This window comes from Miniopterus schreibersii (genome assembly GCF_964146895.1).
Source record: "Miniopterus schreibersii genome assembly, contig: HAP1_SCAFFOLD_130, whole genome shotgun sequence".
Lineage (NCBI taxonomy): Eukaryota > Metazoa > Chordata > Mammalia > Chiroptera > Miniopteridae > Miniopterus > Miniopterus schreibersii.
Window position 1 is genome coordinate 53766 of NW_027669775.1, and position 17198 is coordinate 70963.

The 17198-nt window shown below is 60.9% G+C and overlaps 1 protein-coding gene across 4 annotated transcripts in view; it reads right to left on the reverse strand.

The window, feature by feature from the left end:
- Positions 1-586: 586 nt before the first annotated feature.
- LOC308552050 (LIM/homeobox protein Lhx3) overlaps positions 587-17198 on the reverse strand; it is a gene marked incomplete at both ends in the record, with an annotated part of 33607 nt that continues 16995 nt past the window's right edge. Inside the window, 9 exons of one of the 4 annotated variants that reach the window (XM_081163013.1) lie at positions 587-1011; positions 1740-1905; positions 1971-2122; positions 2731-2933; positions 3536-3707; positions 11603-11782; positions 13782-13970; positions 16227-16377; positions 16904-17026. In XM_081163013.1, coding sequence (XP_081019139.1) covers positions 587-1011; positions 1740-1905; positions 1971-2122; positions 2731-2933; positions 3536-3707; positions 11603-11782; positions 13782-13970; positions 16227-16377; positions 16904-17026 — 1761 coding nt within the window. Of the gene's footprint in view, positions 1012-1739; positions 1906-1970; positions 2123-2730; positions 2934-3535; positions 3708-5914; positions 6009-7878; positions 7967-11578; positions 11783-13781; positions 13971-16226; positions 16378-16903; positions 17027-17198 lie in introns of those variants that run through there. The other 3 variants (XM_081163012.1, XM_081163015.1, XM_081163014.1) reach the window with 3 other exon arrangements.

Below are 17198 nucleotides of genomic sequence, written 5' to 3' on the forward strand. Positions count from 1 at the left end.
ATCCAGGTGTGCCAACCTTCCCACACTGCGGCCTCCCTCCTGGAAAGATGAGGCCCACTTCTGACCTAAGAGGGGGCCGGGCCCTACACAGCTCAGACAGATGGAGCCTGGGACATGAAAGCATGAGCAGTAGTAGTTTTTAATTTTGGAAATTAAAGCATTTTCCAGCCTGGCTGGACTGAACTGGGCTGGGCTGGGGAGAGGCCCCGAGTGAAGGCCTGGCCTAGGTGGGATGACATTTCATGTCTAGAATCAGCAGCAAGCCCTCAGTTAATCGGTCAGTAAAGGGAAAACTCTGCTTATAAAACAAGGCTTGCTGGATGCCCACCAGGCGGGCCAGCCCTGTGTCCCAGGATGAGCAGGCATAGAGTCCTTGCCCCAAGAGTGGGGGCTGAGGGCTGGGCGCTCGACAGCAGCCAGCCCTCCATGGACATCTTCATCTTGTCCCCCGCTGGTGGCACCTGCTTCTCGAAGAGGTCCAGGGCTTTGGGAAAGGAGCATGCAGCTCCAGGCCACCCAGCCAGGGGCAGCACCGCCGTGGGCCAGGCCCTTCAAGTTCAGAGCTCAGTGGAGCTGGGAGCCTCCGTCAGAACTGAGCGTGATCCACCTCGTCCAGCCAGGAGGCAGGGCTGGCGGGGAAGTCTGGATAGCCCCCGCTGCTCCCTGTGGACAGGTCGGAGCTGGGTCCATTCCCTGCCACCACCCTCATGGGCGGGGGCCCACCCGGGGCCCCCGTGGGTACGAGGCCCAGGCCAGCATCAGGGTACACCAAGCTGGAGAGGAGGGGCTGGGGGCCGGAGAGGCTCTGCAGGGCAGCTGGGGATGGGGGGACGCCATAGGGGCTGCCAGGACGCAGCTCACGATACTGCTCTGGGCCTGGGCCGGCCAGGCCTCCGTGCTCCAGCGGGAAGCTGCCTGGGGCTCCTGAGGGCCGGCCCAAGGCTGGGGTGGGCTCCGCAAGGCTGCCATAGAGGCCGTTAGCAGGGCCTATCTCGGCCATGGACGGCTCTTCTGTAATGGAAGCAGAGGGCGATGGTCGGTGCCTGCCCTCCTCCACCTCTGGACTCCCTCAGTGCCACTCCTGCAAGGGTGACCTGCCCACGGCACAGAGCAGGCCAGCCCAGGTCTCTTCTGCCCTTACTGCCCCCTGCTGCCCCCCTGCACCTCTGCTTTTGGTCAGCTCAGTCCCGGTGTTTAAGGAATTGGGGATTCCCTGTTGGGATGGTGCCAGGAGCAGTCCAGTCAGGACCCAAGGTTCCCAGAATGACCCCCAAGGCTGCCTTGGGAAGGGTGGCACAGGTACCACCCACCCCCATTTTACCTGAGGCCGAGAGGTTGGATGAGTAACCTAAGGGCACAATGCGGCCAAAAGGAGTCTCCTGATGGACATGAAGGGGTGGGGTGGGGGTCCCCTGGTGCAGGAGGATGAGACCCTTGGGCCCCACAGAGGAAGGTGCACCCACCCAATGCCAAGCAGCCAGGACTTTTTAGTCACTGACTTCAAAATTATGCTGTCCACTTCCCCAAAATCATAGCAAGGGCCGGGACCCCCCCCCCCCCCCAGCCTGCTCGAGGACCGGCAGCCCCACCAGGGCAGGGCGGCGGCTCTGAGCGGCCCACCCGCGAGGGCCTACGAATGGAACCTGTAAAAGCTCCGAGGAGGCCGACTGGGGGTCGGGGCTTCCAGGCTCCCTGCCACCCGCCAGCCCCGGTGCTCCCGGCGTCCCGCGCCGCCCTACCGGTGAAGGAGACCTCGGCGTCGCTGTCCTGCGCCTCCTCGGGGGCGCCGTCCTTGTCGGGCTTGGCGCGGGCGCGCTTCATGCTGCGGAAGTACTGGCCCCAGCGCTGCCGGCCCGCGTCCTTCTTGAGCCTCTTTTCCTTGGCGCGGCGGTTCTGGAACCAGACCTGCGGGGAGGCGCGCGTGAGCGCCGGGGCGCGCGGGGCGGGGAGGCCGGGGCCGCGGCGCTGACCTGCACGACGCGCATGTCCAGGCCGGTCTCCGAGGACAGCTGCTCGCGCACGTGGCGCGCCGGCTTGGGCGACGTGTTGTAGGCGCTCTTGAGCGTCTCCAGCTGCTTGGCCGTGATGGTCGTGCGCGGCCGCTTCGCCGTGGCCTCAGCCTCTGCGCCGCGGGGAGCCGTGAGCCCGGGGCTGCTTCTCCCGGCCCGGCGCCCCGCCCCGCGCCCCGGGCGCCTGGCCCCAACGCGGAGCCCCCGCTGCGGACCTAGGGGGCCCGAGGCCTCGCGGGCCGCGCGCGCCGGGAGCAGGGGACCCGGCGGCTCCGCGGCTCTGTCGGAACCTGCGGGCCCTGGTCGTGGGCGCCTCGGGCCGCGGCCAGCGCCCGCTCCCCACCCTCCTTGTGCTAAGCGCGTGGGGAGGGCCGGGTTCCCAGCGTCGGGGATTTGGGAAGGCAGTTCGGAGGAGGGGTGACAACTGGCAAATTCAGAGCCTCGCTGCGCTCCGGCGAGGCGGCGCTGAGACCCCAGGCCCGCTTCCTCCGGGCGGGTCTGGGAACGGTTCCCCCGCCCTGGCCCCCAGGCCCGGGGTGCGGGCGCGCTCCCTGCCCCAGCCTGCAGGGACGCCCCCGGACTCCCGCCCCAGAGCGAGCGCTTCGCGGCGGGCGCTGGAGGCGAGGGTCCCCCGCGCCCGCGCGGACTGGCCTTAACCCCGCTTGCAGATGAGAAAGGGGGCGCCAAGACCTGCCGCGTGACCGTCGCCCCTCCCGCTGACCTCGCTGCTTGGCCGTCTCGTAGTCCGCCTTGCACACCAGCCGGCTGTCCTCCATGAGGTAGAACTCGTCGCCCGTGGCCAGCTGCCGCTTGCACACGACGCAGGCGAAGCAGTGCAGGTGGTACACGAAGTCCTGGGCGCGGCGCACCACCTGCGTGGGCGGGATGCCCAGCTGGCACGCGGCGCACTTGGTCCCGAAGCGCCTGCGGGACGCACAGGGCGCGGCTCAGCGCGGCGCGGCGGCTCCTTCGCCCGGAGCGGGAGCGAGAAGCGCCCGCGCCGCGCCGCGCAGGGCGGTTCCGGGAGGGAGGCTCCTGGGCCCTGTCCCCGGCCGCCCGTCCCGCAGCCCCAGCAGAGTCGCACAGATACCGAGATGCGCCCGGGGTCCCGGGGAGCACAGCGCCCTCGGCCTGGCGTCGGGAAGGCGAGTCCCTTAGAGGCCTGTGCCCGGAGATCGACAGCCCCCCCCCCCCCATTAGGGACAGAAACAAGACCAAAGCTAAGGGAGTAGGTCCGGCAGAGCTCTACAGACGCGGGATTATTTTTTTAACGGCTGCTCCCACGATTTACAAAATTAATTACGTAAAAAAAGTTAATGTGTTGATGTTTTCGCCGTGCCCAGCCGCCCGCGGAGGCCCGGGTGCCCGGCCTGGGTGACGGTCCTCCAGGGCTTCCCGGCGCGGCCGTCGCTGGGGGCCGCCCGGGCCCGCGGCCCCCGCGCCCCCCGCGCCCCCGCGCCCCCCGCGCCCCCGCGCCCCCCGCGCCCCCGCGCCCCCCGCGCCCCCGCGCCCCGCAGCCCACTCACTTGAAGAAGTCCTCCCTGCAGTACACGCTCTCCCCGCGGCTGAAGCAGCGCTCGGCCAGCGGCGCGTGGCAGTCGCTGCACTTCAGGCACTTGCTGTGCCAGTGCCGGTCCAGAGCCTTGAGGACGAAGCGGTCCAGGATGTGCTGGTCGCAGCCGGCGCACAGCGGGATCTCTGCGAGGCGGGGGCGCGCGGTCAGGAGCAGGGCCGGAGCGGGGAGCGGGGGTCACTTTCCCATCCCAGCCCCGAGGACCGGCGATGCCGAGGGAGGCCCCTTCCCTGCACTTCCTCTCCCCCGCCCGCTTGAGGGGCCGCCTGGCTCCCCAAGTGTAAGGAGTACACGGCCTTGAAGCCCACGGCCCAGCCTGCAGCTAAAATTTAATGAAAGCGAAACAGGTTTAGAAGTGTGCCGGCGAGCAAGAGGTGCACAGGCGTCCACAAGGCCAGAAACTGCTAATTACGAAATGGTCCCACTGCGAAGAAAGGCTGCCCACTGAGCTCAAATGAAAATCCGCCCCCGGAGCTCTCAGAGGCAGGGCTGGAAAAGGGGTCCTTACCTTCACCTGGCAGCCAGGCTCGTGCGTGTGGTGGGGCACCCACCACCCAACCACTCTCATTACTTTGCACAATTAAGCACCCTGGTGGTGAGAAAGAGACTCCTTGTGCGTCAGCCCTGTGGCCCTGTCTGCAGGCCACCAAGGTAAAAGCCGATGCCCTCCCTCCCATCTTCGGGAGGCTGAGGGGTACTTGTGAGTAGACTGGACAAGTGGATCCGATGTCCTTATGCACAAGCACGGGTGCCGGAGCACGCAGTAGGTGCTTTGCCCTCCCACACAGCTGCAGTTGCTCCAACAGCAGGTTCTCTAGAGTTTTGCTCCCCTGAGACTGTGGGCCTCGGGGAAATCAGGCAGGGGAAACTCAGGGGTGGCCTGCAGGAGCCCTGGGTCCATGAGGCACTCTTCAGGGTGCTCACGGGGTGAGGACTCCCTGTTAATTCGGAAGAGAGCTCCCAGAGGAGAGGGCCATGCACAGCCCTGGAACCTACACGGATATTGCATCCACCTCACCTTGCTCACCTGGCTGGCCCCGGACCCCTCCCGCTCCCGGCTGGCTGCAGTGAGCGGAAGGACAGAAGGAGGACCTCACGGGGGCACCAGAACTGGAATCGACCTCCCTCCCGCAGCAGCAGGAAACCCGCGAAGGACGCGGACCCGCATCGGGCAAAATCAGGGTCCCAGGTGCGGAGCCTGGGCATCCGCTGGGCGCCCCGGGCCCTCGTTGTGGGCTGCGACGGCAGAGCGGCGAGGACGCCGGGCACAGAGCTGATGGCTGGACGGGCCCTCGCAGCGCCTTTCAGCACCGGGGCCCGGACAGCGCCCGGCCATCCCTTCCCCGCGGTCCGCATCCCGCAAAAGCCACTTCCGCCGCACCCCTCGCGCTCCCGCGGAACCCTGCGACCGGCCTTACGCTGCATGGCGACTCCAGCCCCGGCGGGTCCGCCGCCCTCCGCGCCGGGGGCCCGGCGGAGCCTCGCGCCCGCCCGCCCGCTCCCGCTGCTCTCCCGAGGGCTCCCGCGAGCCCGCCTCCTCTCCCTCCCTCTCCCTCCGCCCTCCCACCCCTTCCTCACAGCCCCTGCGGCCAACCCCTCCCGAGAGCCGTCGGAAATAAATAAATAAGCAGGAAGGACGAGACCCCGCACCTGGATGTCCCCTTCCCACCTCCCGCGTGCTGCCGGGCCCCAATGCGCCCGGCTGCCTCCGTCTCCATCCCGCGGGTCCTGCCAGCCAGAAGCCCGCGGAGCACGGTCCCGATTCCCTGGGAGCCAGAGTGCTGGGGGTGAGACAGGTGCCACCAGGACGTTGGGGGCTCGGTTGTACAAGGGTCCAGGGGACCAGCCCGAGCGGACCGACAGAGCAAGTGCGCGCGGCTGCCGGTGCCGAGACTCCAGCTAGGGGAGACCTACCGATGGGGCCCAGCTCCACCCTGGCCCCCGCATCCGACTCTTTCCAGGGAAGAGTGAAGGGCCAGGATGGGACTGTCCTCTTGGGGATCCTCCTGCCCCGTGGCCATGGGACCCCGCGGCTGCTCTGCACACTCTCCGCACCAGGGAGCGCGTTTCCTAAACCTGTCCTGGGTGCGGAGGGCTCCCGGCTGGACAGTGCGATGCCACGACCGCGCACCCAACAAGCAACACGGCTCCAAGGCCCCGACCAAACTTGCTGCGGGGGCGCCCAGGCGGGGACGTGCTGGGGCCCTCGAACCCACTCCTGCCGGGTCCCACGGGCCCCGTGGCCAGGCCCGGAAAGGCCCGAGGACCTCTGGGTCTCCGGGGGAGGGGAGGGTCACCCTCTCTGGTGCGGGCGCTGTGCCCGAGCACCCACCTCGGCGCAAGTCCTCCCTTCGCGCCAGCAGCGCCAGCAGCAGGTCGCCGCCCGCCGACTCCCGGCCCGGGCCCAGCTCCCCGCGAGCCTCCATGGGTCCCGCCGCCCTGCGCCGCCGCAGCCCGGCCCCAACTTTCTCGGGGCCCAGCGAGGCAACGGCCTCAGTGGCCCGGCCGGGTCCGAGCTGCTCCGGGCGCTGCGCCCGCGGGCCGCCCGGGGGCCCGGAGCCTCGGCCCGCGCGGGGGGCGGGGCGGCCGGGGGCGGGGCCGCAGCGCTGGGCGGGGCCCGGGGTCGCCGAGACCGCCGCGAGCGTCCGCCTCCGGTCGCCTTCGCCCGGGGCCGCGGTGCCCGAGGCCACCCCGAGCGCGGGCCGCAGGGCGGGGGCGGCAGAGGAGCGGGGTGGGGCTGCCTGGGCCTCGGGCCCGCAGCTTCCCGGCCCCGCGCCGCGGCCCGCTGAGGCCTGGACTCCCGCGCGCAGGCTGGGGGTCGCGGGGGGGGCTGGGTCCCTCGGCCGCTGACGCTCCGGCTCGCGAGCCGGGACCTAGAAGCCGTAGTGACAACGTCTGGTCGCCACCAACGACACCCAAGCCCCAGAGAGGGTGAGTGTGTCGCCCAAGGGTCAGAGAAGCCACCGGGAGCCAGATGCGACCTCAGACCTCCTGGCTCCGGCCAGCTTCTGGACTCCACCGTTGGAACTTCTGCCCTGAGTGGCCACAGGGAAGGAGGGCAGTTCTTGAGAGGAAAACCCAATGTCCTCGGCCTGGACATGCAGCCAAGACTCCAGGTCAGGAGGAAGAGAACTGGGAAGGCCAAGGATCTACCCTCACTCCCCTCCACCCCTCACCACCCTGGCTTGCACAGAACGCAGCCCCTGCACCTGATTTTCCAGCATCTTGCCCCAGTCCAAACAGGTGAGCCTGCAGGAACCCACCCTGTAGAGAGCTGAATCTACCCCAGGGCAGCTGCTCCTGCCCAGAGGGCCAGCCCCCTGCAGTCACCTACAGTCAGAGTACAGCTGTGTGGGCCCCCTGCAGTGTGGGACGTGGAGAGGGCAGGGGCCCCAGGAAGTGCTAGGGGACTAGCAGGTCGATGCTGTTCTCCAGGTGTCTCCACTTGGAAGCCCCACCCTAAGGCCAGTGTTCCCTTGTCCCCTTCCCCTGGCCTCCAGCCCCAGGTCTGTGTGATGTCTGTTTTGATCAAAGGCGCCTGCAGCCAGCATGCAGCCCTTCACACTGCACTGTCACCCTGAAGGACAGGGCAGTGGGTGCCCAAGCCCTGGAGCCCAGTGGGTGCTAAGTGTTGAATATCAGCTGCTGCAGAGGCCTGCCTGAGAGGGGCCATGTGTGGTCTGATTGGGGAAGGGGAAGGGGAAGGGGAAGGGGAAGGGGAAGGGGAAGGGGAAGGGGAAGGGGAAGGCAGGCCCCAGGTGGAGGGGGCAGCGGCCCCACTTGCTCCAAACCTGGATGCCCACCAACAATGCCTTCATTATCTCCCCTCGTCCCTCTGTGTTATCCAATGGCTACGGGGAAGGGAGGTTCAGGAGGGAGACCCAGTCAAGGGGTTTAGGTGCTGCGCTGTTGGGCTGGTTGGGGAGCTCTAGGCTGGGCTGTGTGGGAGCTGAGGGGTCTCTAGAGGAACTTGGCACCTCCAATCTGTACCACCCCTTGGCCCAGCAGTGCCTGCAAGGCCCCTTCTGTTCTGGGGTGCTCGGGTCTAGGCCCCCTCACCCACTGAACCGTGGCAGAGAGCTCCAGGCCCTCCAACCCTTGCCTCCCCTCACCCGTGTTCCCATCTCCCTTTCTGCTCGAGGTTTGGTCTCTCAGACTTTCTTTCCCTCACTGCCCTCCCTGCGTGCGATGCCTCTTCCTCCCAAGTATCCCTCCGTCTGCCTCTGCGTCCCTTGCCATTTCCCCCCGCAGCCTTCCTGTTCGGGCTGGAGGGTGAAGGCTCGCTGGGGCTCTTACCCCCAGTTCCGACGAAGGTGCAGACAGCAGAGGCCCCGGGGGCCCCGGGCCTATCTCGGTTGTGCTCAAACTCCGTTTCTAGCAGCATGGCTGCCACCGGGCTGGGATAGGGCCAAGCCTCTCGGGCCGCACTCCTGCCTCCTCCACCACGACACACCGGTGGGTTCGGAGCCTGGAGGCCCCCGTCTCTGTCAGGTCAGCCCTGCCAGGCCCAGGGAGCCTTTGGGTGCAGGCACTGTCCACGGTGCTGAAGGAGGCGTGCTCTGGTCTCTCACCTCCTGCCTCCCCAGGTCCCCCGTCCCTCCTCCTGCCATCCTACCACCCCTTTCCCCGCCCCACACCCTCTGTTCCCTGACCCGCCTCCTCCCCCCATCCCATGCTTGGGCAGCGTCTGGGGTGCGGCTCCGCCCTGAACTCCAGGCTGCCTCAAGGCAAGGGATTAGAGGCAAGTGTGTGCTCCACCCAGATGCTCCTGCACGGGGCCTTCTGGAAGGCAGCATCCAGGACTCCAGCCTGGGGTGGCCCCTCTGGCCCTGTTGGCCTCCAGCCCAGGTCCCCACTAGGCCCTGGCTCCAGATGTGGCTCAGAAGTGAACTGCTGCTACTGGCCTGAGGAACTTTCTGCATTTACAACCTCCCCAACACTCAACTTCCCCCATATCTCAGGCCACAGCCCCACCGCCACACAGCCCAGAGGAAGGGCATCTGGGGTGCCCTCCAACAGAAACTACTCAGGAATTAAGGGCAGGGAGCTCCAGGACCCTGGGCCTGGGCAGGGGTCACTGATGGTGAGCCTACACCCATACCAGCACCACACAGACCCAGGCTGGTGGCTGGCATACCCACTGGTTGCCTCGTGCTCTGCCCCAGCTGGCACACCAGGGGCTGCCTGTGTCCTCTCTGGGGGAGGGGCCTGGGCAAAGCCAGGGAGGGTTACCTACCAGCCTCTACACAGCCCGGAGGGGGAAAGGAAGCCACAGAAAGTGCAGCCAACAGGTCTCCCTCTGAAGCCACACATGACTACTGGAGGGGGGCAGGAGAGGAAACCTGTATTGTTCAGGATCTGAGGCAGCAAACAGGTGTCAGGGGCAAAGCCCTGGCTACTCAGCCCCAAAAGGCTAGGGCATTCAGGCTCTATGGCAAAGGGGTGGCCTAGGAAAAGCTGATGTCCAGGACTGAGTGGCTAGCGGGTAGGGTCCTGAGAGATGCCCTGAAACCGGTGTGCCCCGGTGCAGTCCATCTGCACCCGTCACCACCCACATATCACTGCTGTGTGGAATGAAGGCTGCTGCCCTGTCTCAGGACATCAGCCCAAGATCTATAATTTAATTTATCCCCATCTTTCACTTACCACCCAACCCTGGGGCTGCTTTCCAAAAGCCTCTGGTTCCGAGAAACTCTAGAGCTCCAGGTGTGCCGTCCATAAACTTTAGAGGGAGGAAGCTCCGCTCTGCACCCCTCCCAACACCTCAGTGTCTCTGCTAGTTGACATTTCAAAAGAATTACAATTTTTCAAATGTCAGTTTTATTTCAAAATGTGCACATTATAGTTTACTTAAATACAAAATGTTCACTTTCTTTGCACGTAAGAAATTTCACCGACACTTCCATGTCAAATAGCTTTTTAATCAAAATTCTTCCATTAAAAATAAATACATTTAAATTACTGAACTATTATATTCATTGTCTCAATACTTACAACTTTAGAAAAGAGACCTAAAGGTAGCATCCAGTTCTGAGCAGGCCACGTGAGGTGGGCAAGACTGCTCACACTTGCAGGCAAGTGGCCCCGATGGCCCCCGTGGCCCATCACTTCCCAGACCACTAACAGTCTACTGGAAACCTTGCCCCTCCTGACGTCATAAACGTGTCCCTCAAACAGTGGTGAACTCTAACTGCAACATTACTATGAACCTTAAAAGCCAACATTGTCTGTCAAGTGGGTTTTGATGTAGGATGGTGCACACAGCTTACAGAGAAAAAGACATTCCACACGAGCCAAGGCAGCTTAATGAATGACTCTGTTTCCCTTGAACTCTGTGTAAATCTGTTCGTTTTCAAGTTGAAAAGAAACAATATCACGTCTTCAATAACCCAGGCACACATGATATGTGAGTTTTAAACCAGAGGCTTCTAGGGGTTAAAAAGGTATCAACCAACAAGAAACCTCTGGTGGCAGAGAAGCGAGCACAAAGGTCAGAGGGCAGGGCTCCTGGCTTCCGCAGCCACGCCTTCCACTCAGGTGGGCACCAAGCTAATGACAGTGCTAGAGGCACCAGCTGTCCGCCTCCCCCACGCTGCAGCAGAGACATGGGTGTGACAGTGGTCTTACAAACACTCGCAATCAGCTGCAATGAGTGAGCACAAGTACAAAACAGGCAAAGTGGGGAAAACTACCTCCCACTATCACATGCCACAGGCACGTGGGGAAAACACGGGGGCAGACACTGAGGGCAGACACGGGGAAGACACGGGGCACACACAGGGACGCAGACACTGCTGAGCTGCTGTATAAGGGTCTCAATGGAAACGCCCTGGGCAGACTTTGTTTATATGTTCACTTACCTCTAAATGCTTTGGGTTTTACAAATAACGTGTTAAAATCATTAAATGATAAATAATTAATCGCCAAAGCCTGGGGAATGGGCTCTGTGCCAGGGCCCTGCATAAAACATCTTCAGGGCAGACAAAGTTTGGCCTTACAGGTGCCAGGGAGACCACCTGTGTACCACCCACTCTGGGCTCTGGGCAGTTAGTTCAGCAGGGGCTGTGGGTGCTGGGTGACACAGGGCCCCAGGTGAGAGCTCTGCTCTCCAGCTCACAGAGGTTTCCCTAACTGCCCAGGGAGGACAGGCAGACTGGGATGGCCCTCGCTCACTTAGCTCTCTCATCACCAGAATGACAAACGATAAGCAAAGGCACTGTCCCTGAAGAATATGGTGAGCCACCACCGTCCCTTCCAACCACCGGGTCCACCCCATGGCAGGGGTTATTTCTTGAAATGCAGCAAAGCCAGAAATCCAGTACCCGTTCTGCACCAGTCCATGGCTGCATCTAATCACCCTCCCCCTCCCAGTGGGGGGACCGGGTGAGTTTTTCTTCAAATCCCAAGACAAGGCCTTGTGGAAGGGACATGGAGTTCAGTAAACTCGAGACAAAAGTGGGCACAAAACATTTTGTTCATTTGGCCTGGAATCCCCACCCCCTAGAAGAGTAAAAATAAAGAAGTAGTTTTGCTATGCATCGGTCAAAGGCGTCATTGAGTCTGCCAGGAGTGCACAGTCCCCAGCCCGGACACCAAAGCTGCCACCTGTGAGAGCAGGTCCGAGTGTCTATAAATCCCTGATCGGAAACGTGGAAGCTGCAGGCATGTCCCAGGCCTGTTCAGCTCTACACGGATGGGTGGTAAAGCCGGACTTTCCACCGCTTGGATCGCACTCGGAAGAAAAAGAACATCACCATCAGAAACAAGGAGGAGGCCACGTAGAGCACGACACAGAGGCTCATGTCTAGGCTGGAGAAGCCCATCCCCAGAAAGGGCGCGGCCACCTCAGCCTCCCTGCGGCCCTCGGGGCCAGGGCCGGCCAGTCCCTGGTGCGGCCTCTCTGACAGGAGAGGGGTGGGGGGCAGCAGGCTCTGGGCCCCGCGGTCTCTAGGCCTGCCTGGGTTGGCGAGGCCTCCCTCCTGCTCCTGGGCCTCACCCGCAGGGCCATCCTCACCCTCACCTCCCAGGGCCGCAGAGTAGGTGTGGATGAGGTTGTCACTGCCATAGTGCCTCTTCAGGAACAGCAGCACCTGGTCTTCATTCCAGCTGTCCAGGCCCCTCATTTCCTCATGGCAGGCTGGGCAGAGGTCCGGAGTGGGCCATGGGACCTTTGGAAACCTGGGGTCCTCGCTCAGGTGGCCTGGGAGTGGGAAAGAGGCGGCAGTGAAGGGGCTTTCCCTCGACCTGCCACCCACCCAGGGCCATAGCCGTGCAGCCTCCCTCCCACAGTCGGTCAGGCCAGTGCCTGCCTGTCCCCACCCTGTCCACCCTACCCACCTCCACTGCAAACTCCCCGTGGGGTCTGGACGACGCCCACCCCCCCCACCCCCACCTTTCCTGCACAGGCTGCAGCCCGCTTCCCTAAAGCACCCTATATAAATATTGTTTCTTCCCTTACACCCTTGGATGGGTCCCCATGGCTACACTACACTGCTACTCACCTGGCCAAACCCTGCTCCTATCTGCCCAGCTGCTTTACTTCCCAAACAGTCTGTGCCAAGTTCTCACCTTTGTGCCTTTGACCTTGAGGCCCCCTACTCGATGCCCCCTCCACGTCCGCTTCCCTCAGGGTGCAGCTGAAGTCCACAGTCCACAGAGAACCCCAGAGCCCCCGCCTGGACACTCGCAGTCCCAGTGTTTCCACATAACTTCAGGCACAGGGGGCTCGTGCAGGGCCCTCCAGGCCCCTAAATACCCTTTAAGGCCCTGTGAAAACTATCTGGGAGTGAGCCCTGTTTCCTCCAGGAAAAGCCAAGAACCACCATGTGCAGAAAGATAAGCACAGCTGCTCCCCATCCTGCCCCAGGGGCTCCATCAACAGGGTCCTTCCCAATCTCTGTGATGCAGCAAATGTCTTTACAAAATTAAAACGCACACAATTCTCAGTGGCTGTGTCCTCAGAACTCCCTGTGATAAATATATCCATCCACAGTGTTTCTGGCAGTCGTTAAGGAGCCTTCATGGGCTGTGCGCTGCACAAGAGGCTGGGAGGGGGATGCAGACCATGGGTGGCCCAGGCAGGCCCTGCCCTCCGGCGACCTGTAGAATCCCAGCGTAACACCGGCAGGAAGGGAGGCTCCGGTCAGGTCTCTGGGTTTCCAAGGAATTTGGGTCACAATCCAGAGGCTAGAGGTGGGATTGGGGGACTACAGGATCTAGGAGACAGTTACACGGGCTGTAGAAAGCCTGTTTCTGCTGCAGGGTAGTGACATGGGGGCACATGGGGCTCCTGGAGTGGGGTGGGCCTGCTTCAGAGCTCAGTGCTGACAGGATAACCAGGGACCTTGTGAGGAGCGATGGTGGCAGAGGAACAGAGACAGCAAGGGTGGTGCAGATGGAGAAGTCCCTGTACCAAACCCACCACGGAGGCGCCTTAACCTGCACTGACAGCGATGAGCAAATCCCAGCAAACAGAAGGGGCCATGGGCATGTGACCACAGCCGCAGCAGGCAGCTCTGAGTGCAGAGAGAAACCAATTTTCTTTAGTGCTTCAGTTGTAATATGTTTTTATAATACAGTGGATTAAATAAAAACCAACAGTTTAGTGGTGTTTTCTATTCATCTCTATTAAGATTTACCTCTCAGTGGAATTATTTTTAAGCCTAATTTTAATCTGCCACTGATTTCGGAGCAGTTTGAATTACTTAACTCTGAGAAAACGTATGCGCCCGACTTAGGTTTTTAAACAAAGCCATTTTGAGGAGTTTGATTTATAGTCTGAAAGCAGATTTTAATGACACTAAAATTCCTTCCTGAAAATTAATTATAATCTAAGTCTTCCAATGCCAATCTTACTGGGGACCCGAGTGGGTTCCTCAAGGGCAGATAAATGATGTGTGTCAATTACCATGTGGCCTAGGAGCCCCTGAGTGAGAGAACAGTCTGTAAAGCAGGACTCAGGAGACCCAGGAAAGTCTATTGTCCGGGCAGCTCCTGGGCAAGGTCATCATGAAACTGACATTTGACCAGGGCAGGCATCCCAGCTGTGAGTGTGGAGCAGGAAGCCTGGCACAGGGTGGGCAGGCAGAATGGGACCAAGGCCATCACTGTGTGAGCAGTGCTGCTGCCCACAGCACACGCTCTGATGGGGTGCAGGCAGGGACACCCGGGCACAGGCCACCTGAGTGGCTTCTGCTTACCTGCCAGGCGGCTGTTCACCAGGTTATGTTTCTTCCAAAGCCAGAGAATGGCTTGGTCTGGGGTTTTCACAGAATCCATGGATTCTTTAGCCATTTCCTCAAAGTGCTCACCACACTCCTTACACCCAAAGAAGGTGTGGATGTACCTCCTGATGGTCTGCAGCACTGCCTGGGGGTCGTCTTCAAAACCTGCAGAGGAGCAAACACCGTGGGCACCGTGGGATGAGGCACAGATGTGTCTGTGTCCATGAGAACCTCAGGGCTCCGGGTGGTGTCGGGAGCCAGGAACAGACTGAGTACCTGACATGAGAAGGGGACAGTCCCACATGTCTGCACAGACATAGGAGGGAACCAGTGCCTGCCCAGATGCCTACTGCAGCAGGTACTCCTGGCCTCTGTGGCACTGTGCTGAGCGAGCACCTGTCCAGCCACAGAATGAACATGACTCTAAGGACTTTCAGGGGGACAAGCTGCACCTCCGACCAGGTTCCAGCCTCATGGCCTAGAGCCAGGGGTCTGCTGAGGGTCTGAGCCCCAGTGCTATTTCTCCCGCTTTCATAAGCGACCCCCAAAGGCTGGTGCCCGGGCCATGGTAGCTGCTCCTCTAAATTTGTGCTTGTTTAGCTTTGAAATCCTTGCACAACACAAGCTCAAGTGTGAACATGGCCTTAGCTCGTGCCTCTGGGGGTTGCTGCCAGCCCTGCAATGGTCTTCCTGAGGGGGCGGTGCTGGTGATGGACTGGTCAGCTGCCAGGGCTCCTTCAGGGAACCTCAGGGTGGCAAGGACCTGCTCTCCTTCTAAACAAGACTGCACCTCTGCATGGGGAACTCTGCAGCATCTACCAGCCACACAGATTACAGCCCTGTGTGGTGCCAAAGTAAATACTGCGATGTTTCAGGACAGCGGCTGCCCAGAACAGGGAGGCAGCAGCCAGCATGGTACTAACACGGGGAAGCTGAGAAAACCAGAGGCAGCATGGGCTGGGTCCAGCAGGCACCTTCAGACTAGTACGGGGGACTGAGCGTATGAATGAGACTGAGATTAAAACAGATTAAATGTCAGCATTAAAAGACATGCAGCAAAATAACTGGGGGAAAAACACATGCTTTTGAGACTGACTCCATCTTAATCAGTAGCAGGCCCTGCACGTGGCCTCTTCACAGCCTGGTGTGGCCCTGAAGCCTGTCATGGTTCTGCTCCCACGGCCCATGTTCACAGCCTTGTGAGCCGAGCCTGGTGGGTGTTTCAATGTCTGTCACTAACCTTGGCGGCCCTGATTATTTCACTGAGAGGAGTGAGCTGAGCTGGCTTCTCCCAGGCGGAGTATTTCCAGGGCAGCCGGGTGGCGCCCACAGCGAGATGACTATGTGCATGCGCTTGGGGCTGGGCCTCTGTCCTGTGGCCCCTTGCCCGCAGCCAGCAGACCTTGGGCTGACATCTGCCACGTGTCACGGAGTAATCCCCCTTCTCTCTCCAGAGCAAAGCGCTGCACACTTGGACCTCCCTAATCTTTAAAGTGGACAAGAACCACAAAGCTCTACCTGAGGGGGATTAGGGGATGCACAGGCTTTTAGTCGATGGGGTTTAAATGTGCAGTAAGGAGGGAAAAAACCTCCCAAGACATAATCCAGCATCTCCGTCTGACCCAGTTCTGCGGCATGAGATGCTCTCCCGGTATTGCTGCGATTTACGTGGCCTCCACCAGGGAAGACCATGGCATCTGTGCACTGTGCTGTCTCCACCCTCCCCGCCCTCCTGACATCAGCCTCAGTTCTGCACCATTTAGTGGAGTGTCCTGGGGATGACCTGGCCCAGCCGTCACCACACTGCCCTCAGAGCATGCTTCCTGGCAGGACCCCTGGGAACTTGAGCCCTCCAGGTTGCGGCTCATAGCCCAGAGGTGGGTCTGCAGCTTGGCTGGCACAGACCTGGCTGTGCTTGTGCTCCGATTTCACCTTCTGTCCAGGAGCTCAAGGTTTCTCCTGAAATCAGGCTGCTTTTGTTTATGTATGATTCTTAAGAGAATTTGAAGTTTGAAAGCCCACCACCTCTGCCCCCACAAGTCCACTAAAAAGGAGAACTCCAGCATTGCCTTGAGGAGAGCATGGGTGGTAAAAATTTCCGAAGATGGCCACATGCCCCTCGGCACGGGACTCTACTTCTCCACCTCACATAAGGCTGGATGAGACTTATCTGGCCAATAGGATGTGGCAGAAGCGATGCCATGAGCCTCCGGCTGAGGCCCTGAGAGCTCCTTCCTGAGTGTGGTGAGGAGCAGGCCAGCGGCAGGGCTTGGACCTTCTGAGTCCAGATCAACCCAATGACATATGCTGCCTTACAGCCAACCAACCCTCTGCTGAGCTTCCGATGGCACCAGGCAGGTGCCACCATGGTATATGTGTCAGGGGGACTAACAGCGTCCTTGGCTATGTGGGGAAGTTTACCTGTGTCATCCAACGCTTCTGGGTGGGTCCCAGCCCGGACAGTCAGAGTGTGGAATAACTTCCAGAGAGAACAGGTGTAACCCCTCAATTCCGGTCGGCTTCCCTGACATCCAACCCACTTTATGTGATTAGTAAGGAATACTCCAGAAATCTGGGAAAAGAAAGGAAAGAATTAACAGATAACTGCTAGAATTAAAAATAGCTGGTGAATGTCCTGACTGGTGGCAGTTACACATGGGAACACTTATCAAAACTATAAGAACTCCCAACATGCTCACACCAGGTACATGCTGATCATGACCACAACCATGACCATGACCACGTCCTGGCAAGTATGGCCCTGGGTTTACTTCGTTATTAGGCTCTCGGAGACCCTCACTATGGGTACCCTGCCTGAAAGGCAGCTCAGCAGGGCTTCCACACTCTTACTAAACACATCATTTTAATTCATTTTTAGGTGTAAAACTCAGTTTACTGAAAATTTAAATAAAGAAAAAAGGCATGGTGCCACATGCTTGAGAAACCACCTCTGCCTGCGCAGGGCGGGCTGTCACGAACTGTCCTTGACTCGAGGACTCAGCAGGAAGCGGAGAGCACCAGAGGCAGAGGAGGGAGTGGACATACAGTCGTCATGGGCTGACAGAGGACAGTGCGGCAGGAGCCAGGAGGGTGCTCACCCGCATCTTGTTGTTGACCAGGTCCAGGATGGCATTGTAGGGGACCCTGTCCAGAGGCAGGCTGGCTAGCCACTCCTGCAGCATCTCCAGCAGCTTCCTGACGGGTGGCCGGCCAGGGAACAGCTGAGCGAGGAAGCACTGCACTTAGACTCTTTGGAAAGGATGGGCAGCACCACTCAGGTTTCTAGGCAAAAGTGTGCAGCCTGCTGGTTCGCTGAGTGTTGCACCCAGGCCTGAGAAACCCCAGCCCAGCGACCCCAGCGCTGCAAGCACATTGCTGTTAGACGTGCAGATG